At 39.0% G+C, this 22,391-nt stretch overlaps 1 protein-coding gene across 3 annotated transcripts in view; it reads left to right on the top strand.

The window, feature by feature from the left end:
• The window catches only part of LAMA4 (laminin subunit alpha 4), a 101,976-nt gene that overhangs the window by 68,539 nt on the left and 11,046 nt on the right, over positions 1-22,391 (top strand). For 2 of the 3 annotated variants that reach the window (XM_068395300.1, XM_068395308.1), the window contains 15 exons: positions 273-412; positions 1,643-1,816; positions 2,933-3,075; positions 3,407-3,569; positions 5,640-5,773; positions 6,925-7,096; positions 9,207-9,338; positions 10,426-10,568; positions 13,954-14,089; positions 15,415-15,552; positions 17,067-17,200; positions 18,513-18,677; positions 19,367-19,520; positions 20,232-20,428; positions 21,983-22,172. In XM_068395300.1, coding sequence (XP_068251401.1) covers positions 273-412; positions 1,643-1,816; positions 2,933-3,075; positions 3,407-3,569; positions 5,640-5,773; positions 6,925-7,096; positions 9,207-9,338; positions 10,426-10,568; positions 13,954-14,089; positions 15,415-15,552; positions 17,067-17,200; positions 18,513-18,677; positions 19,367-19,520; positions 20,232-20,428; positions 21,983-22,172 — 2,315 coding nt within the window. The remainder of the gene's footprint in view (positions 1-272; positions 413-1,642; positions 1,817-2,932; positions 3,076-3,406; positions 3,570-5,639; positions 5,774-6,924; positions 7,097-9,206; positions 9,339-10,425; positions 10,569-13,953; positions 14,090-15,414; positions 15,553-17,066; positions 17,201-18,512; positions 18,678-19,366; positions 19,521-20,231; positions 20,429-21,982; positions 22,173-22,391) is intronic. The other variant, XM_068395307.1, reaches the window with a different exon arrangement.

Raw genomic sequence — 22,391 nt, forward strand, 5'->3', positions numbered from 1 at the left:
TGAGGAAAGTATTACAGAGGTAGAATACCACAGTAGTACCTAGAAGTCCCATGAAAAAGTAGTCGTCTTTGTGCAAACTTCTTTCCAAAAACTTTTGCAATACTAAATTCTGATAAATCATGACCTTTTCTGAAATCACTGCCTCTCACACGTCACAGTTAGGACTTGTTCTTAAAGCAGAAGGAGATAGGTGAGTTAACCTATGAGGGTAAGGAAGAATTTTCCTGACGCAAAACCAGTGTTACAAGATGTCACTTCTTTTTTAACTGCAGTAAGGAAACTTACAGAAGTCTTCCCTCAACTCCTGGACAAACTGCGCAGAGTAGAACAGAAGGCACCAGCAAACAATGTTTCTTCCAGCATTCAGCGGATCAGAGAGTTAATTGCTCAAACCAGGAGTGTAGCAAGCAAGGTAAAACTTTTGGATAGGACTTTTGGTTACTAGTGCTAATAATCAAATATATCTTACCAGAAGCTCCATTTTCTTGCGTCACGTTAGAAGCCCAAACCTTGACATTACCACCTCCCAACAACTGGATAAACAAAGTACCTTGGAAGTCACTAAAATCTTTACAGTTGCTATTTGCAAGCAATTAACATTACCATGGTATTCATGGTAGACTACTGCTACTGCAGTAGCAACTTTAATTAAGTAATTGTCACAGTGTTAAAGATGGCCACAATAACAAAACCATTTAAAGCTAAAACTAATAGGTCATTACTCAGCTGGCAACATTAGTTACAAGCAGTAGTAATTATGGCAATTTAATGCAAACTTTTCTGAGATGACAGTATTTCTTTTTTTTCTTTTGAATTAATTTTCTGCAGTGTAAGAGAATCTTTGGTTCATACATATTTAATAGAGAAAACCACTTTCATTATCATACATAAATTATGAGGGATTTTTCTGTAACAAGAACACTGAGGTCAAAAATTAAAACAGTATATTTGAATTCATTCAGAGAAATAAAAAATTCAGAGCATTATTGTATGTTCACAATGCTGGAATATGCCATCCACATATATTACTTCAAAAAAGAAAAGGAAAAATCAGTATGTGTACAGTGCTTGACTGTTATTTAAATGTATTTCATCATTCAGGCATATTGTGCTTAAACTTGAAAACGTTACTCCAGTTATGTTGAAGGCATTTTGAACTAAAATGAACATGTTTTAAAATTTTATTAGCATCTCATATATATCACTGTAACTTCAGTAATATAACAGGATTACTGGTGAACAGAAAACTGGTCATACTACTCCCAAAGCAAAGAAATAAATTATGGGTAGAAGTTTTATAGCTATGTAAGAATTTCATTACGTGCCATACATAATGATGTAGCCCTGATTCAACTAAGCACACATCTATGTCCCACTGAAATTTAATTTACTTTCTGAATATACTTAAGCACTGTTAATTAGGACCTTTAATTAATTTTAAAATTAATTCCCTTCATCTTCTTTACTGTGTCTTCCTGAAGTGATTGTTATAAACACACAATTTTGCATGGCCAATATATATAGATGCCAACTCTGCTCTTGCAATAAGTAAGGCTGCTGGCTAAGTATTCTTGCACATTTACCTTAAGTAATGTCCCCAGGCAGCAATAATGTGTCTCACTTAGCACACTTGCAACTGCAGGTCCAAGTTTCTATGATGTTTGGAGGCCAATCAGCTGTTGAAGTCAATCCAAAGATCAACGTGGAGGAACTGAAATCTTTCACTTCCATGAGCTTGTACATAAAGTTGCAGAAAGACAACCCGCAACTGGCAGCATCTCCAGACAGATTTATTTTGTATCTTGGAAACAAAAACGTAAGAGAATAACCCAGTTAATTTTTATTTATATTTTAAAAAAAAAAATGAAATAGGTTTTAAGTTTATTTGCCTTTGGTTTTTCCTCTCACTATTTCTCCATGTTTCAAAATGAGAGGTGTCTACTATATGACTGTCATTGATTTTGTGACAAGCAAAGAGCAAGGGTTGCCAAGACCCCTGTCCTTGAAACTTCCTGCCTCAAACAATGAAGGATTCTCTCTAAGAAGCAAATTAGACTGCCTGTGCAGCATGCTGCTGTGATTGTCACTGCTGCGAGCCACACTTGCTATCTCCACTGCTGGTACTGAGCTGCTCTGAAGCAGTTAACATCAGCCACCTGGCTTTCATGGGCCACATTTTAATCAGAATTATGCTGCTGACAGTGTCATTTCCAAATCTCTGAGGTCATAAGCCCACAAGATAAGCAGGTTTCTTTGCCTGTGGCTTGTGCTGCTGTTGTACACTCTCTACATCGCTACTTTGAAACACCTAGAAAGGGCATATACTCTCACCACCTGTAAGTGTTGCGAAATAATTGTTCTTTAAATTGTGGTTCCAAAAAGAAAAAAAAAACACACCTCAGAAGCCAGGTATAATCCTGGCAAGCTGTTACTTGGGAAGGATAAAGAGGCAGGCTTTTCTTTTTAAGCTTTTCTAAAAAGATTGTCTACTGAATATAAATCAAGTGAAACCCCTCTTGGCAGAATATTTAATTGCGGCATAATACCTAGGTTTAGATAACTGTTTCACAGAATCAGAGAATCACAGAATGTTAGGGATTGGAAGGGACCTCGTTTCTTCCTATTTCCTGCATATGACACTGCACAGTAAATGCTGATGAACAGCTTCCCATCGAACATGACCAATTTATGGTTAGAAGACATCTCATGACCTTGTATTTACCTCAGTCAAAATGGATATGAAGTAAAATATCAGAGACTTTTTCTGTACAGCTCTATCTGGTGAAAGCAAGTAATTAGAGAATGAAGCTTTTGTTTATTAGTTGTATTTAAAGGTGTCATTTAGTCTATCAAAGCCCATCCTTTACTAATGTTCTGCATTAAATCTCTTTCGATGATGTAGCTCTGACATCCTTCTCCATTGGTGTTTTAGGCAAAAAATTACATTGGTCTTGCAATTAAAAATGACAACCTTGTGTACATTTATAATCTGGGGGGCCAAGATGTGGAGATACCTCTGGATGCCAAGCCAGTCAGCACCTGGCCTTCTTACTTCAGCATCATCAAAATTGAGAGGTAAAGTGATAACGTACATTTCCCCCAAATCAAAGAGTTAACAGAAAAAAAAATCAAATAGAAAAGGCTGGGCCAGAACTGCTCATCAGTAGTCTTCAGTGTCTGGTTCTACTTCTGATGAAATAAACAGAAATTCTCTTTGCTTTTAGAGAGCCAGGACCCAAGGGGCCACAGAGGGAAAGAGAAAGTGTCTGTAGTTTCTCTCCTTTTCCCCCAGAGTACCAGTCTTCTAGTGAGGAAATAAAAACCCTTCCTGGAGTTGGAGGCTTTCTTGCTCTTTTTTTAGTCTAGCCAACACGAAACTCTCTTCTCTTACAATTCCCTTCTACAGGATTGGAAGACATGGCAAAATGTTTTTAACTGTGCCCAGCCTCAGCAGCACAGCTGAAGAAAAATTCATCAAAAAGGGGGAGGTTCTTGGTCCTGGCTCTCTCCTGAATTTGGAACCTGAAAATGCTGTTTTCTATGTTGGTGGAGTGCCTCCAGACTTCAAGGTTGGTCAGATAAATATTCTATATTCCAAATTAAATAATGCAAAGTTACCTTGCTGGGCTTCCCTTTAAACACAGAAATGATTAACAAATAAAATGTCCTTCTCTAGTCATTTATCATCTCAGGACTCCATCTTCTAGCCATGGTGAAAACTACTGTTTTCTTGAGCATATCATGTCATACTGTAAGATGATGAGATTCCTGTTAGCTGTCATTCAAGTTTTCTGAAACGTAGCAAGAAAAAAGCTTGCTAGCTGTTAAGTAGTATGCATAAATCAAGGCCTATTAGCCCAGTTTAACAAAGTCTGTAGGCTACCAGTTTTTTCCAACACTAATGAGTTCTCAGTGCTTACAGTTTCTCTTTTACAACTGTCATAAAAATGAAAAGTAATGTATTGTTACTATTAGGACAGTGTGGGACACTAGCAATATAGTGATTTGTTTAAATTTAAGTTATCATTGGTTTAAATCCAGCCTTACAACAGCATGAAGACTTGCTTGTGCAAAACATGTCTGAAGACCTGTGTGAGACAGTTGCTTCAGTCTAGTTCCTAGTAGTCAGCATGAATTAGCACCTCGCTTTCCTGCTTCTGTGAACGCACCAGGTCCTCTTTTTGGATTTAGAAATTGTTATGAACGATCTTAGCTCTGAAAATTGCATAGCTGAATGAAAATGTACTTAGAAAGACTTTAGAGAATGCTAAATTCTTTAAGCAAATTGTACTAGGTGCTAAAAACATCCAACTACTGTTCCACAAGCAGCCCTCCTAACAGTATAAAAACAAAGATTAACTCGATACACTTATGTATTCCTGTGCTTTCGCATTGCTGTGACTACCAGATGTATTCCACGGTTTGAATTTTAGATTACTGAGCCCTGGGTGCAAATTGCCTGGGAATAGGACTGAGGACTGAATAACAGTTGTACACACACACACATAAAAAAAAAGTAATCCAGCAAATGAACCCTCCAGATCTGTTCCAGAGCAGGGCAGAGGAAAACAGAAAAGTGAAAGAAAATGGGAAGGGGAATGGGAAGAAAAGAATTCAGGGAATTTTTTGATAAGCATATAAGTCTCTTCTCCCTTAGGAATGGACACCTCACATTTTCACCTCACAGCTTTTGCCTTTGCTTCCCTGTTACATACTTCGTAAATATGAAATGTACCACTTAACCTTTAGAAGTTTCATACTTAACATAACTTAACAGAATAGTAGAACAAAGGAAATAAAGCATGATCATTTACCAAATATATCTGTGCTGCAGATAAGAATCTCATTTTCTCTTACAGCTACACATATTCTGCATTGCTGTATCACTATTATTATTATATCGCAAGCAAAAAGGAAATAATGAGAAGCCAAAGAAAAGATACTGGCAGTGATCAGACTCCGAAGTACAAGAGCTGTTATTAATATCACACCTGTTCCACAGGGCAGAGTATTTTAATATTACAAGAGTGATTCACTAGCTCTGTCAGCTTTATTCTTTTGTATTTTTCCCCTCACCAATATGGCTATTTAAATTCCATTTGCAGTGACTTTTATTAAAAGAAGGAGTTTCTATATCCTGCTAACTGTTCAAAATAATACCTACTGAGGATTAGCCACCAGTACAAACTCTGAACCCAGGTCTCCTGGGTTTAAAGAGCTCTCTCATTTCTTTCTCTTCCATCATGGTATGACATTATTTTTCTGGCAGTGTCTATACATTAGGATGAAATATCCACTGAGACACTCAAATACACTGAGCAAGATCTGTGGTTAGTCAAATCTTAACCCTTTTCCCCTTTTCCAGGTGTGCTCCCTTCAAAACTACAAAAGAAGTTTTTGTTTGCAGTTGCCTTACTGGCCTATTGTTCTCACTGTGAGACCATTTATGTGCTCCATTTTAACTTACAGCACAACGGCCGTACCATGATAAGGACTGCAAAGACTATTCCAAGGTAGCATCATCCCATTTGTCCCAAAATTTGAAGAGCACGGAGACAAAACTGACCCCAGGCACAAACGCTTTTGTGATACCCAAATAAAGAGTGTGACCTTTCTCCTTTTCCTTGCCCTCTGCACAGCTCCCTCCTAGCTTAAACCTGCCTGGCTTCATCGGCTGCCTGGAACTGGCTACCCTGAACGATGATGTGATCAGCCTATACAACTTCATACACGTCTATAACATCGACACCACCACATCGCCACCTTGTGCCAGGTAGGGGACGGTCCCACTGTCACTGCTGCTCTGGTTTGTTGCAAGTACCAGTCCTGGTGGTTCATTCCTGTTTCAGAATACAAACGTGAAGGTGATATCGAGTTGTCCAGAAGGAACTTTGCCACTTTTAACTCCTAGTTGTGTCAACTGATATATTTGCTGCTGTCTCCATTAACTCTCTCACAACCTTGCTCGTGCCTTCGAAAGGGAAATGCAGAGTGTGTCCACCCTGCTGTGTTAGCTGGGGCATGGTCCAGGCTCCCTCCTTACCCACGCTACTTGCCTAGGACAGGACTGCTCCTGACTCAAATCCTATCCCTGCAAGCCGTACAGCCACAGCTAGTTAGCTCCCGTGGGCCTGGTAACCTTGAGTACAGTCCCACCCTCAGCTAGCAAAGCCAGTATGGAAGTTTTCCTTCTGTCATACACTCTTAAACCCACAACAGAAATTCCTCAGATAAGCCATTCACAAACTGGGAAATGCAGCCCCTAAAGCAGAAGTGAACATCAACCGCAGTGTTAGTTTAGCACAGTCAGGAGCAGGCATTTTGTTCATGCAACATGCAGCAACATTAGAATCTCTCTATACAAAGAGCAGGAGAGAAACTTGCAGCTCTCACTGGAAAGAAATGCAGGAGGTGTTGGGACAGCGCAAATGATTTCTTCCCACACCATTCCTACAAGCAGCATAAGCTGCTGCTCTCCAGGACAATGCATGCCGGCCACTCCTGGGCTCCCCAGCAGAGCCCATGCTCGGCTAAAGGCCTCAGAGAATTCAAATGAGTTTCTGCACAAACCGGGCAAGCTCTGAATAGAAATATATGTGTATCCTTATAATGAGGAGGTGTGGCAAGCCATCCACTTCACAAAGATGAACAAAGAATTTTCCTGTCCTCTACATACAACACAGGATAAAAGCACGATCAAATGATGAAGGAGTTAGATACATCTTCAAAGCTACCCATTATTTTTCAGAAAAAATCCCCAGAAAGAATTTGAAAGAAAAAGTCATCAGTATCACTGCTGCCAGGAAGAAGCAGCAGTTCAGAACAATTATTTCAAGAAAGTATTTTAATTGTAAAGGCCTTTAAATTTCCCCAAATTAAAATGGGGATATTCCAAACATTGCTTCCCTGCTTGTTTTTTCATAGAAATAAGTTGGCTTTCACTCAGAGCCGGGCTGTGAGCTATTTCTTCGACGGCTCTGGCTATGCGTTGGCAAGAAACATTGAGAGAAGGGGAAGATTCAGCCAAGTGACTCGGTTTGACATAGAAGTTCGAACACCTACAGACAACGGACTGATCCTACTGATGATTAATGGGGTGAGTACCAAATCCTGCTGGCATGCTTTATCCATGAGCACCACAAGTTCTCCAGTACTTACAATATCATGGAAAACCCAAAATGCTTATGTCCTTACATTTAACTTCTGGAAAGAGGAAATACTTTCTGTTCGTCTGGTGCATGTGTACATTAGGAGGGAACTGGAACTTGCTCTGCAAAGGCTCCAGGAAGCCAAGACCCTGAGCTGGACTCTGCTCTCATCCAGAGACAGTCAGGACTTCAGGCTGGTCATACCCTTGTGGTGACACTTTGAGAGAGACTCCAGTTAAGCCCAGTAGTTGCACCTTTATTTAAATGTGAATGCACAATCAAAGAGATAGGAAATTTCTGTAAAGTAACTCCCATAAAGCAGACACTTTGTTGTAGCTACCACTTTATAACTGTGTCTCAGGGCGTATTAGAGTTAAATATTTATTTAAGTTACTGAAAATAGGAAGTAGTCCAAATAAAAAGGCTTGTTCCAAATACCACCAGCTTTTCAGAAGTTTGAGGGTGATGCAAACTCTGTAAGGGTTTGAAGAAAGTAGACTCCATATGAAATACACTCTGAAGAAAAACTCGGATTTTTTTGTCTTTGGGCATCTCCACATCAAGCTCCCAAGTCCTGTGTGGATTACAACTTGGTAAAGCCACAGAAAACATTTTACTATGTAGATGCAGTTCCGCAGATATACACTTGTTTAGACCCCTACATGTTTAGACCCCCAGCATTTAGAAGAGAAAAAAATCCACTCTCATTAGAAGAGCGACTCTCTAGTGTTTGCCTTTAGGATAACTTCAAGAGAGTTGTGGGGAGCAATTTGCTCTGCAGCATAGCATGCCACCACTAACCTTTGCTTTTAGGAGGTTTTGGGCTAAGCAACTGCTGTTAAAAGTTTAACAGCCTCTGTTGCATATCAGTCATTCTTCTTCCAAGTAAAAGCACCCAGAGATTTGTCGGAGATGTATGCACTTTGTGAGTTATGGTGGAAACTGCAATCAAGTTGGATGTTACCTGCGAAAGACCATGCCTGCTCACAGGCACTTTTAGAAAGGCTGTGTAAGCTGGCCCATTATTCATTTCTGCAAAGACAGCTCATAAATATTCCGAATGTAATCCCTGTTTCATTTTCAAGTTTAAGCTGTTCAAAACAAACCCAAGCTGCAGTTTCATTTAAAAGTGATAGATTAAAACCTACTTTTACTACTTTAAGTAATGACTTCTGAAGGTGGACTCATTTGTGTCAGAGACAGCAGTTCTTGGCCTGCAGTAGTTTTTTGGGAATTATTGTTCCCATGTTTCCATTAGGCATGGGAACAACAGCATGAACACTAGGAGAGAAGATAAACATTAGCATTAAAAGCATTAACCCAGATGCACAGTTGCTGTGAACTGTCATTTCTGCTTCTTTATGCTCAGTTTTGGAACAAGATTAATTCTATGGTACAGATCTTCATTTCAAGCACTCCCTAAAGATTTTCTAAAGTAGAGCTTCTGTTTATGAAGTTTAGATCACCCGGCCACAGAACAGAAGCCAAACCATGAAGCAGGAATAGTCAGGAAATCTAGAAACCAAATACACAGTAAATACACTCTAGCTATTGCTCAGCCTTCAGTAAATACATCAGCGCTGATCAGGGCTGTGAGAAGATAAAATCCTGAGCTATTAACAGGCATCGTGACAGAAGCTGCTAATGCAGATACAGCCATTCTATCTCAACGTTTCTTTTACCAGTAAAACGTCTTTCATTTGGGGCATGTGGTATTACTTCAACAGTAAACAGATGTGCTTGCATTCGAAATACTTTGCTGATAAAGAATATTGACGTTACTGTGCTACCAAATACTATTCCTACTGGGAAACAGTTCACCAAGTCTTTAAATAAGTGTTGTTTATCAAACAATTACATGTGCTTGTGTATATATACACATATATTATACATATATAAGAAATAATCCAGAAACTGTGTTATAGTTCTGCAAATAAAAACACCTTTTCCCAGCATGCTTTTCACTATGTCAGACACTCTCATAACACTGTTTATTAATTTTTTTAAATTGCTCCCACAATCACAGTGCTTTTCTGACTGCTGTTTTGTTTTATACAGAGTATGTTCTTCAGTCTAGAGATGCACAACGGTTTCTTGTACCTCCGCTATGACTTTGGCTTCAGCACCGGCCCTGTGCTGCTAGAGGACTCCATGAAGAAAGCTCAGATTAACGATGCTAAATTTCATGAGGTAGAGATGTGGTTACAATCACAGCCATTTGACTAACTATCCCAGCAGCTCTAAAGCAGCAATAATTTGCCTCAAAGCCAATGAAAGGAGCAAAACAATGAGGGGCCAAGTGGTCAGGCAGTAAAGCAGGCAGAAGAGTAGAGCACATGCCTGCCTTGCATGTGAAAGACCACATGCAAGTCCCACCACCACTGAGCAGCGGAAAAGGCAGGCTCTCCCTGCCTCCTGCTAAATCAGTGCTTGTGGACAGATTCCGTGTATTACTAGCCAAGGACAGGACAGTTCACGTGGGAGAAAAGGTGTTATTAATTCAAAATTAAATTATATCCAGGACAGCCATGTCCTTCAGCTATGCAACTCTCCTCAACTAAAAACATGTTATTATGTTAACTTGACCACCTTAGTTGTTATACATTGTATTACAAGAAATACTGCATTTCCCATTTCATTTGAAGGAAGAATCAATTTGTTGGCAGTCTTTTATATATGCATAGTATTTCAGGGACTTTGGCAGATCTAAAATATCTACTTGTATTTGGTTTAAGAGAATTTGCTTTAAGCCAGTGTAACTGTGACAGTGAACGTAGCAAATCCCCCTTAGTGGCTTGCTTCTCCTGCCATTTAGTTGATGGAAATTCAAAGTCTGATTCCTGATTCACAACTACAGCTACAGTTCTGTTCAACCTGCTTAAGCAGAGCACAATTAAGCCTTTTATGCTTTGACAATGAAATAAGTTCCTTAAGAAATATGCCCGAACTTCTTGGATAAATCAAGAAAGCACTCTGAAGTTAATGGAGCTTATCTGTTTGCTGCAGTGTAGAATTTGACATGGGGTACTTTCATGTGCGTTTATTCATAAGTGAAATATCCTGGGTTTTCAATCATCAGAGAAATTGTGACATCAAAATAAGCTCCCTACTAGGAATTGTTGTCAGCCTCTCCTGATTTACAAACAACTTTTTTGACAAATGGGAGGAACTTCTCAAACAAAAAGATATAAAGATGCAATTGATTTTGCAAAATCACCATGACAACTGACAAAGGATGACATTTTGGACACTTCTAAGCACATGTTTTTCTTTTCAGATTTCTATTATATATCACAATTCTAAGAAGATGATCTTGGTAGTAGACAGGCGACATATAAAAAGTGTGGATAATGAAAGAACCGCAATGCCATTCACAGACATCTACATTGGAGGAGCGCCTGCTGAGATCTTGCACTCCAGGTTGGTTTGCAACTGAGATTCAATCGTTATCTTCAAGTAACCACCATATTCAAGTTATGTTGTATGACCTGTGCTGAAGGGCTTACAATAAAACATTTTTCCCAGCCTCAACACCTTACGTAAAACAACTCCTCACCTTATATAAAACAACTCCTCAGACACTCTTCTAGTGTCTCTCAGAGCTCTGAAGTACCAAGGATTAGGCTTGATCCAGCACAGGTAAATTCTGCTGAAACTGGTCTAGTTTTAGTAAGGGTAACAGAAACTGTTTTCTTCTTAAAACAAAAAGGCATTTTCAAAGAACATATGAAAATACAGAATCGCTATTCCTCCTTGCTCTGCAAAAAGTGATCTTTGTAAAACAGCAATGTACTAGCTGAAGAATCAAAACCCTCTACCAACTGCATTTTCAAATCTAAAGATGATATTTTTCCTACTATGTACTTCAGTTCTGATCCATCTCAGTTCCTCTCTAGACCCGAGTCAGCTGGCTCTGTGTGGGCGTGGGAAGAAAAGAAAAAGTCTCATTTTCCCGTCGTACCATTTGACAGAAGCCAAGTTTAATCTCAGTAGACTGCACAACTCTCATGCAGTGGGAATCTGCCGAACCAGGGTCACACTATGGGAGAGCAGGCTGGCTGCTTCAAGAAGGGTATGCTCTTCTGACAGGCAATATTCATTCCCGGGGTCAAACAGCAAAGCCAACATCTTCAGACGGGCTCCAGCTGCTGTTTTAAGTGTCACAACTGCTAACAGAAATACCACCTCTCTTTAAAATACCCTCTATGCTGCACAATAGCTTCTAGGAATTAGTGGTAAATCTCCTGAAACCTTATTTTGTTGTCAGGAGAGACTGTTTAATTGATAAATCATACCTGAGATACAAAACACACAGATCAAGCTTTTAAGACAGGGACAAATTCTTGTATGGAAAAATTATGCCTTTCAATCACATGTATTTATTTGAACATGCAAACAAAATGATGGGCAAGGAAGAAACAGAGTATATAATTTATCGGCCTTTCAAATAGTTCTTTACATAGGTCTGTCATAAGGGGCTATTAAGAAAACTAGTGGGGTAGAAGGCAGAAAGGCTGCAGTGGATTAGAAAGCAGCTGGGAAAGAGAAAATAGGACACAGGGTAACTCTTCAATTTTCACAGTATAGAAAGTCTACAGCACATGCCCAAATGATCTCTCTTAGGGCTAGTATTAAATATATTAATGATCTAGAAACAAAGGAGAAAAGCATGGTGAAAATTACTTTGGTTAACCATGCCTAGAGAACACTGGAAAAGCCCAGAAGGACCTAGAAATCTAGGCAATTGAGCAGCTCATTGGCAGACAAAACTTGTTCACAAATGTAAGATACAAGATAAAGCGCATGAATTATGCCTGCAGTTTCTGAGTGAACTGTGGTCATTCTGCAAAACACCTGGAAGGTACTGTCAAAGCAGGAAAAACAGCATCTCAATGAACAAGTCATATCAGAAAAAAAATCCATAGGCATTGTAAAAATATGACCAATTATAATACCAAAATGATTTAAGCAGAGCTACACCTTTGCCTTTGATATTGCACCAACTTCAGTTGATGTGACAAGGGTAGACAGCAAAGAGTATGGTCCAGTGTGGCGACATCTTTCCATTTTCATCAGGAGCATAAGTTGTTATTACCATTATATCTACTGATGATCTACTACTATCTATCTACTACTACTAGGATCTACTACTGATATTTATGGTTCCTTTTTCTAGGATGATTTACATTTGACTGACATAGGGGGGCGGCAGCAGGGGGAAAAACTAGCTGTAGTCTTAGAGAAGTTTAGTATTCTTTCAAACCTGTATATTTTCATTTACTTCAACAGCACTTTCCTCTCAAATGCCTTTTTTTTTCCCAAATAGATGAACCTGAAAGTACCCTTATTTTTCTCCCAACTCAGTCACTGCATAAAGCAGAAAGCTAAGGGGAGGCAGGAGCACTGGGCACTGGGAACTGTTAAGAAACAAACTCAGAAACCATCCTTTAGTTTAAAACATATCTTCTATAGTTCCTGTTGCTCCTAGAAAATGTTGTTAATGGCATTTAACGGCAAGGCATATTTGTGGCATCCAGCCAGTCATATGGTCAGTCAGAGTAGAGATTAAACTGGTTGACTGATACCCCACACTGGTTTAAATCCCAGTGAGGATGGTAGGAGCCTTCCTGTTGATTTTGCCTTCCTGCTGATATCGCTGAGAAGCAGATTAAGCCCCTACAGTGCTCCTCCTCTCACCTTATTTCAGATATGTACATGCACATCTGCACTACTTCACTTGATGGTCTATTTTTGCTGATGTATAAAAATAAGCATTTTCAGAGCCTGATTCATTTGTCACATTTCCAATGTCTACCTTACAATGAGATAGCTCATAGACAACTAGCACAGAAGCAGATGTCAACGCTGTCAGTATCATCTCACGTGAGTTAAGAAGAATCCCACTGCTAAGGTCCATCTTGTAGAAAGCACAAAGACCATTTACAGGTAGCCAGGTCAAAACTCTGCATTTCACATTCACTCCTTCAATATATTTGTTCTCTAGTTATCTCCTGGACTGGTACCCAATAGACCCCATGTCATCTCCTTGTCCTGTTACCCTCTGTGATTTTAGGCACATTTCGTCTTCTTCATGTAGAATGAGTATTGTGAGGATAAATTCAATTATATTTGCCCTGTGCCTTAATGCTGTGATATCTTTGTGAGAGGCAGAGTTGAGAAACTCATAGCAGTGAGCAGAAGCAGTTGGGATACACTGCTGTGCTATCCACCTCAAATCTGACATAAAAAGTATCCTGGAAGCCCACCTACTGCTCTCATTTACAACTGCGTAAACCCACTCATCAGCAAGCAGACTTTACTCTTACTTCCTTGGCCTCTGTTATTATTGTTTGTTAAGAAATAAAGAACCATTTGCTTCCCAATACAAGAAAGGAGTTTGCTAGTAAAAAGCAATACAGGAAAATTAAAACAGAACTTTTTAAACTGATAAAAAATGGAGATCAAAATCCATTGATTTTCACTGTAAGTGGGTAGAAATCCATATGAAAATAAGACTTCATTTCAGCAGTTATTTTTATCTTTTTAAAGTTACTCTATATGGATCTTCTCTCTGAACTCTCATACATTTCCTCCTGTAACATTTATTACATCTGATGCATCTTGACTTTTCAAAACACATAATGTGGTTTATTAGTTGTTTTACATAAAGATGCAGGAATTGGGCACTAGTGAGGCGAATGATTGAGGTTCTTCCAAGGTTTTTTAGAATAGCTTGGTGATAAAGGTCTATTCAAAAAGGTAAGGGCTATCTAACTGCAGCTTGTTTGACATTGTTTTCCAACAGCATTAGCTCACATCTGGCAGGAAGTATTGGCTTTAAAGGCTGCATGAAGGGTTTCCAGTTCCAAAAGAAGGATTTCAACTTGTTAGAAGAACCAGGAACCCTGGGAATCAGCTATGGGTGCCCAGAGGACTCACTGGTAAGTATAACATCTTTTGTGAGATAACAACAAAACTTTGGCAGTGGATACAGCTGTGAGTTTGAGTTTTACTCCAAACAATGGAAAGAAAGTCTTGAACCAAGGAAATGACAACGCACTCATTGACTGGCAGGGGTGTGGGGGGGTATGTGTTAAGTCTGCTGACATACTACCCAATTTTCACCCTGAATTACAGCACAAGGTGTTTCACTTGATATTTATCATATGTGAGATTGCAATGTGAAAGCTGGATCTGAAATCAATTGTGTGCTGTATTCTGAAAGGAAATATTCCAGCATAATTAATATTTTCTTAAAGAAACAACGAGAATTGTCCTCACACATATCCTAACAAAGATGTATGAAACGAAAAAGACAGCAAGATATTCACCCTTCAAATGAGTTCTCCCCTTGAGTCAGGCCAGCTCTTCCTCTGTGATACACAAACCAACTGCACCAACATTAACACTAAGAAAATTGCCATTTCGTTTCTGATCCCTTCCATCATTCATCATTTGTTCATTACAATGCAAGGCTGATAAATCTAAAGAGTGTTTGCGGTCTTTATCCTACGGCCGTGTCTTTCCAAAGCCATGCTGCGAATCTCTGAAGATGAAGGAGACCACAACTTGTAGAACTCATCACACAATCTCACCATCTGTCAACAAGGAAGCTAGCTGCAACCTGTTCTACCTTGGACCCAGTTTTACTCCTGAGACTCAGAGGGTTATAGATCACCACGTCCAACACCCCCCATCTCTGCCCCAGCACTCAGTGCAGCACGTAATCACAGAATCACAGAATCAACCAGGTTGGAAGAGACCTCAGGGATCATCGAGTCCAACCGTTGCCCTGACACCACCCTGTCAACTAGACCATGGCACTAAGTGCCATGTCCAGTCTTTTCTTAAACACATCCAGAGATGGTGACTCCACCACCTCCCTGTAATGTATCACATGTTGGGATGGTGACTCACAGCTCAGACACAGTTGAGCCACACAGCTCAGACAGGGGCTTGAGCCCAATCTGTTTCTAGTCTTCATGCTCACTAACATCAGCAGACTTAGGATGAGGCCAAGAATCCCAAGAAACCAAGAACAATTTGACTTATACTGTCTAAAATGGCTACACTTTCCTAAAATGTTCACAGCATGTGAGGGAAAGCCTATATAAATTAGCTTAAGAGACACAGGAATGATTGAAGGTTTTACAAAACTGAACTGGCTGCATCTTTAAAAAAAAAAAAAAAAGAAATAGCCTCATTCTTTTTATTATTTGAATGTTTCCTAAGGTTTATTTGTAATTCTGTTTTATTTAATACACAGATGTCCCGTAAAGCATATTTCAATGGAGAGAGCTTCATTGCATCAAGCCAAAAAGCGTCCCTCTTCAGTGAATTTGAAGGAGGCTTTAATTTCCGGACATTGCAGCCCAATGGGCTGCTGTTCTACTATTCTGAAGGAGTGAGTATATCTTTCTTTATAGTTTCTTTTATTTTGTCCTCATATTGTTTCCCAGGAGAATACCAGGGGAATAATAAAATTTCTCACTTCATGGTTTCATAATAGCAAAAGCAATCTGCAATATAGAAGCATTCACTGATGACCTCATTTTCACAGTTTGCAATTGATCTACAGATGAAAACCAGCAATGCTTAGACACTATTTTAATGTTGAGAAGAGGATTTGATCATATGCCTAGAATTAACATGCATCCATTTGTGCTCAATAAAGTCCTTAGGGCAGAAAAGCACAGTGGATCTCACTATGCTCAGCAGCACTGCAATCCCTATTTGGACCTGTAGGTGCTACCAAAGTACAAAAAATATTAAGGGCTGACATTTTCCATCCAGAGACAATCCCCTAAAAGCAAAGACAAAGTTTGTTTGAATTAGTGGGATGGTATTTTGAGCATTACTGGGTTGACAGAAGTCAGTCAGAAAGCTGCCTACGTTCCCAGATGGTACTTAGACCTCCGTGTTTGACTGCGAAAAGCTCACCTGAGAATGGCTCCTTGCAGCTATGGGAAGCCAGGCTGCTCTAAATGCCCCCTTAGAGGTGTGACATGGTAAGAAATATGGACTTGTGCTCCCAAAATACTGTGCAAGCCAGAGCAATTCCAAGATCCTGCAGGCTCCGACTGACATCTGCAGTAAGCATGAGCTCAGATGACAGAACATTTGCAGCCACCCCCAAATGTCTGTTCTGCCATGCTTGCAGAAGATAATCAGCAGTGCAGCAGGAAGGCTCTATGACACCAATAACCACTCCTGAACTTTTACATTTTACAGCCTGGAGTATTACCTTAAATTGAAATCAGTAACCATGTCAGTTATCCACATCGTTTGCATAAATGAGGCCTTACACCTACCACTTCTGGTTTTAACTCAAAAGCTGAATCCTATGAGGTGCCAAGTGCCCTATTTAACAAATGGAGGTTCAGCTACTTAGCACCTGACAGAATGAGACAGGATGATCCCTACCGGTGCACAGTGGCAGTGCTTGCTCTAAGGGAAGAGACGATATACCTGCTATGTGGCACAGTGATCCCGTCTGCCTGACCCAGATAGCAGATCTTATCTCTGAGATAATTTTGAGTGATTGAACAGGTCTGATCAGATATTGGTCTTATGACAGCAGGAGTCTTGCAGTAACAGCTGCTTTATACAGTACTGGGGGTACCAGAAACAGAAATTAAATGTAAACATCATACATCGGTGCAAGTGGAAGGAGCTCATGTGACAGATACATGAGACATAATCGGTAGCAGAACTCCAAGAATTCAGGCTTAAAAAACAGCAAGAATATAAATTCTAATGAGATCATCTCCTGTTTTGCTTCTCAGTATACCTTTCTGTAAATAAAGCACAAATGGGGAAAACAGCAAGAAGCAAAATAAATACAACAGGAAAATGCGCAGAACTGTTAGTTGTTCTGTGTTACACTTGCTTATGAAGATGTTTTTGTCTGTATTTCAGTCAGATGTATTATCCATTTCTATGGACAGAGGTGCTGTGGTTTTAAATGCAAGTGGAACTAAAATTCAATCACCAGACCGAAATTACAACGATGGGAAAACCCACTTCATCATTACTTCTGTCACCCCAGAAAGGTAAAGCTGTGCAGCATCTTTTATTCCCTATCTTTAGAATAGAAATATTTCTTGTAAAGCACGCTATCATTTAATATTCACTTTCAAAGTGATGTTTAAGTGAGGGGTTTTTAAGTGATATTTTAAACTGACCAATTCAGTTAAAAAAATACAAAGCCAAAAATCTATGGCTTGGCCTGAGCACGAGATGCTGGGATTTTTTAGTAGAACTAAAATAATCATTTTTATAAAGCTTAGTCCCTTTTTTGTCCTCAGGTATGAAAGCAGTTTAATATAATTTAAGACTAGCATGAGATTCATTTTTCAGCAGGATTGATTGTTCTGATTTGTTAAAGCAATCCCAAATAAACCCTGAAGTAATTGAGGCACCTTCACAAAAAGGATTCATTTGGGATATATACAGTGGAACATGCTCAAAATATTTTCAGCACTGACAGACACAACTGTAAGACTAAATACAGCAGTAAGGAATAAGTCTCTCTATGTGCTTCTTAAAAAACTTGAAAGCATTGTTTTATCGGTATGTTTTACCGTTGTTTTCTATGTTTAAAATTTTCTTAGAAGGTCAAATAATCAAAGCATCTTTCTTTGTGAATCTTGCCCATGCAGATACAACAAGGTCATTCTCAGTTTTCTAACAGAAATGGAGGTTTGTACCTATGACTTCTGACATCCAAGAAACATAGTTTGAAAACCTGAAGGTGCAAAAAGGTGCCTTGGCGTAGCGTTGGGGACTGTCATGTTTCCCTGAGTGTTTTGAATTCTGAACTTGCCAAACAAAATCAATGTCTGATGCTTTAGTTATACTCAGTTTCTTATTAAAGCAATAGAATCCTTCCTGACTTCTGCAGCAACTAATGTTTTCCAAAATTCGATTAGGTAAAAAACATTGTATAAGCTCAAACATCAATGTACTGTGATGAAAGAGAAGGAAAAAGGGATAGGGGCATAAAGAAGAAGGATTAGCATGTGTTTAGATCTTATTTTACCCAAATGGTGGCTCCATCCATTTATTAGCAATCCCTTAGTTTATCTGTCTTCACTGAGTGGACTGTATTTTTTTTGGACTTCATAACTAACCCCAGGATATTATGAAATCCATGGGCCTCTGGACTCAACTTTGCCAGTGGGTTAATCACACTGCTACTTGTTGCACAGCTGTAAGCAAGAAGGTCTTCTCATCACTTAGAGCACTACCACCCAGTGATGTATACACAGCATGGAGCATTTTGGATGCATGTAATATGCTGTCTAACCACCTGCATCGACTTTTTCAAAACCAGCCTACAAAATGGATGCTTTGCCTTTGCAGATATGAGCTGACTGTTGACGACAAGAAACAAAGCAAGAAGAACCCAGCGAAGGACAGAGCAGGGAAAAGCCCAGACAGTGTCAAGAAGTTTTATTTTGGAGGCTCTCCCCTCAGAACGCAGCAAGCCAACTTCACTGGCTGCATAAGCAATGTTTACTTCACTAGGTACGTAGCATCCTCCCAAACACCTTACCAGGCAGTTGCTGCCTGACAGCTCAGATAGTAGCTCAAGAGAACTGATTTATTGTCACAAGAAAAATCTTTCATTTTGTTAGGCTAGACAGTATGTGTGAATAAGTTTCTCACCTTATTTGCCATGGAATCTATTGGCATAGACCTGCTAGGTTAGGATATTGTTAAAGTGGGAATAACTTGATGTAAACCAGCCTTCAGTACTGCACCTGCTAATGCTGCTGGTGCAATGTATAATTTGCACGGCTGTAATTTACATTTATATTATGCAGTTTTCAGCTCTGCCTTTGAAAAAAAATTATATTGAGGTATCTTACAGAGCTGGGGAAGTTAGGAGTTTGGTCATGTGAAAATGGTCAGAGTTTGTTGATCTTAATCACGTTATGAAATGTTCTTATATAGAAGATTTTAAAGTGAATTTGATGCTGCAGATTGAGACTCTCTGTTTATGCAAGCATGGATACAACAGGCAGAGGTAGTATAGGCAGCCTGCATTACCCAAACATTGACTGATAAATCTGTTCTTTTATCCATGATCCAAGAATAAAAAAAAGCCCATCCAAACCTCATTTAAACTATAAATGTAAAATTCTGTGATTTTTTTGAAGACAATTCCAACACTTGCAAAAAGCTGGTCTTGTCATCCCCTCTTTGAAACACAGGTTGGATCGAGAGGTTGAAGTGGAAGATTTCCAGCAGTACTCTGAGAAAGTTCAGGCTTCTTTGTATGGATGCCCTGTTGAATCTCCTCCAGTTGCTCTTCTCCATAAGAAAGGAAAAAACTCATCAAAAGCCAAAGGAAACCGTAATAAAAAGGTTTGCTACAAATTGCCCCAATACCACCTCAGAATTTTCCAAAGTTGATACATACTGTGTCATAATTGGGAATTCTCCAAATCATGGATCCAAAATGTGTCACATGAAGAATATTTCAGATACATGAAGGAAAAGGATCCTATTCCTTTACATATTCCTTCACTGCAAATGACTGCCCTGACCCAATCTATCTGTCCTACACTTGCATCATTCTCTCTTACTGGAACTGTAAAGTAAAATTTATGACCTCTTCAAAAAAGTACTGCAGAAACAAGCCTTCTTGATTTCTTCTATATTCTAAAGGCAATAAGCTTGCTTCTGTTCTCAGCTACTTCTGTGTAGCTCTCTCTACTGGGCACAGTTAGCATGCATTAATACAAATGTGAAAAAAACCTTCTTCCAGCATGCAGAACTTTAGTCCAAGTTATGTCCTCTTATGTCTATAGTATAGCTGATATCATCAAAAGCAGATAGGAAAAGATACAATTAGGAAAACTGCAAAACTGTAATTATGTTAGCTACACAAGTATTCTGTTTAACCCTTCTTCTGCCCTAAATCAGCATCTATAGTAGAGCTGTTCAAGGAAAATTTGACTTAGAACCATTCCTGATATTTTTGTAAGGAAAAAATATATTACTAACTTAGATATAAATGATACTGTGATTTTATTATGTCCAATCTTAGTTAAAATTAATGGTTCTCTTTCTAAGAAGGTGGGAAGAGATAAAGAGAAGATTTCACAGCCTTCAACTGGCCTCAAAAAACTGTATCAAGAAGTGAATATGCAAAGAGACCCTCAGTGCCACTTGCCCATGAATCCCAAGGCAACCGAACATGCATATCAGTTTGGAGGAACAGCAAACAGCCGGCAAGAATTTGATCACATACCAAAGGATTTCAGTGAAAGGTAAAGGGACCTTAGAAATAAAATTAAGTATACTGGGGAGGAGAAAGACGTATTTCAAATAAAAAAAGACACATTTCTGCTGTTACCCTGGCTTTTTCCTTTATATCTTAGGCCAATTTTTGTATAGAGCATGTTGTTAGGATATATTAAAAGGTGTTTCAGCTGAGTAAGAGCAATAAATAGAATGTGTTTCCACTTACATCCCTCTTGTAGAGTCTTCATCTGCATTGTATATTAACAAAATATGTCTCCTTGCCTATTTGTATGAAGACTTTGAGAATGTTAGTTCTATACAAGCAATGCACCTTCGGTTTCTTTACACAAGAAGCAATGGTGTTAGAGCAGAGCTGGAAAAGAACACAAGATTTCACCAAGAAATGAAGCAGTTATGTGTTGAGTGGACCTTGTCAGCTGTTTAATGGTTAGGAATCTACACAGTGCAGTAGGACATAAAGCTATAAAACCCATGTCCAATCCAAGCCATAATGGAAATTAAAGTAATTAATAATGAGTCCAGATACTGTAGACATTTAATTCTCAGGTTTGCACAGAATATGCCATATGGTATGTTATGACCAACAAAGGATTTTGGTTTAATACTTTCTATGAAAGACTACAAATTCAACAGCACAGCACTTCCTGGAAGCATACCAGACCACTAACTCAGAAGAGTGCTATTTCCTGACTTAAATAAAAAACGTATTACATTAGTTTTAATTAAATAGTGTTTTACTTAGGGCAGTCCTGATGGTGCCCATATGAAGAAGGAAAACCCAAACTCTAATATGTCTCTTTATCCCTACAAGACATATTTGTTTTGCAACTGTTATTACAGCTTCATCGTTGTAACGTGCATTTTAAAAAAAACAATGACTTGTGATGTTTTAGAACAACCAATATTGGCAAGGGCCTAAGAGTGTGTGGAATGTACACACACATGCAATGGGGAACACACAGATCCTTCAGGCAATGTGAAGAATGGAAGCTAGGCTGACATGAGAAGCAGGACTCATCAGTTCTGGCACTGTCCTACATCAGTACAGCTTTGCCATTTTTTAGAAGCAAAGTAATACCAATCACTCAAGAAGTCTTCACTGTTCACAGTGTCAAACCAAGTCGGTATAACTTGCCATGTTGTCTTGGACTTCACAAGGAACTACAAGGAAGCAGGAACTTAGCAGTGAATCTGGAATAACATTAAAGATTTGTGAACTGTCAGGCCTCCATGCCATCACAGTTAAAAAGTCCCTCAACGTTGCTGTTCAACACAAATGGAAATGTAGTGTATACAGTGTCAGTTATTGGTGGTCTGTAATGATTTTATTCACTCCAGAAATTTTAATTTTTGAAAACAAGTCCCTTGCAAGGCAACTGCTTCTCCAATTTTGACTTCTACTCCAAAAACCAGTAAGGAGTGTTTCTCAGAAACACCGCTTCCATAAAGGAGATGTATATTCCTTTGGATGAGAGGAAAATCTCAGTTTTCCTCTGCCTGCAGTTTGTTTTAAGTCAGTTATATCTGCTTTAATTTTAATATTGTGTTTTATGTGCCAGAGGTCAGTTCTCTATCAATCTGAAAACTCACTCATCTCATGGAATGATTTTCTACGTCTCGGATCAAAGAGAAATCAACTTCATGGCCCTTTTCATTGCTCATGGACGACTCATTTTTATGTTTAATGCTGGTCATCAGAAGATAAGGATTAAGAGCCAAGAGAAATACAATGATGGCCTTTGGCACAATGTAAGTAAAAGAAAGCAATCATTATGATCGCACATGCTATCAAGGCCGCAGTAAAGTAACTGCTGATGTGACAGCTCGGGGAGTTTTCATTCATGTGTTCATAACCACGCCTATATGTTGAGAAACTTCTGCCAATATTTTTAAATCTTCGATGTAGCATTTTATCAAGTCATTAACTAGGGACAGGAAAGTGAATCAGCTATAAAAATCCAGCAATTC

This window comes from Nyctibius grandis, chromosome 1, assembly GCF_013368605.1.
Source record: "Nyctibius grandis isolate bNycGra1 chromosome 1, bNycGra1.pri, whole genome shotgun sequence".
Classification (NCBI taxonomy): Eukaryota; Metazoa; Chordata; class Aves; order Nyctibiiformes; family Nyctibiidae; genus Nyctibius; species Nyctibius grandis.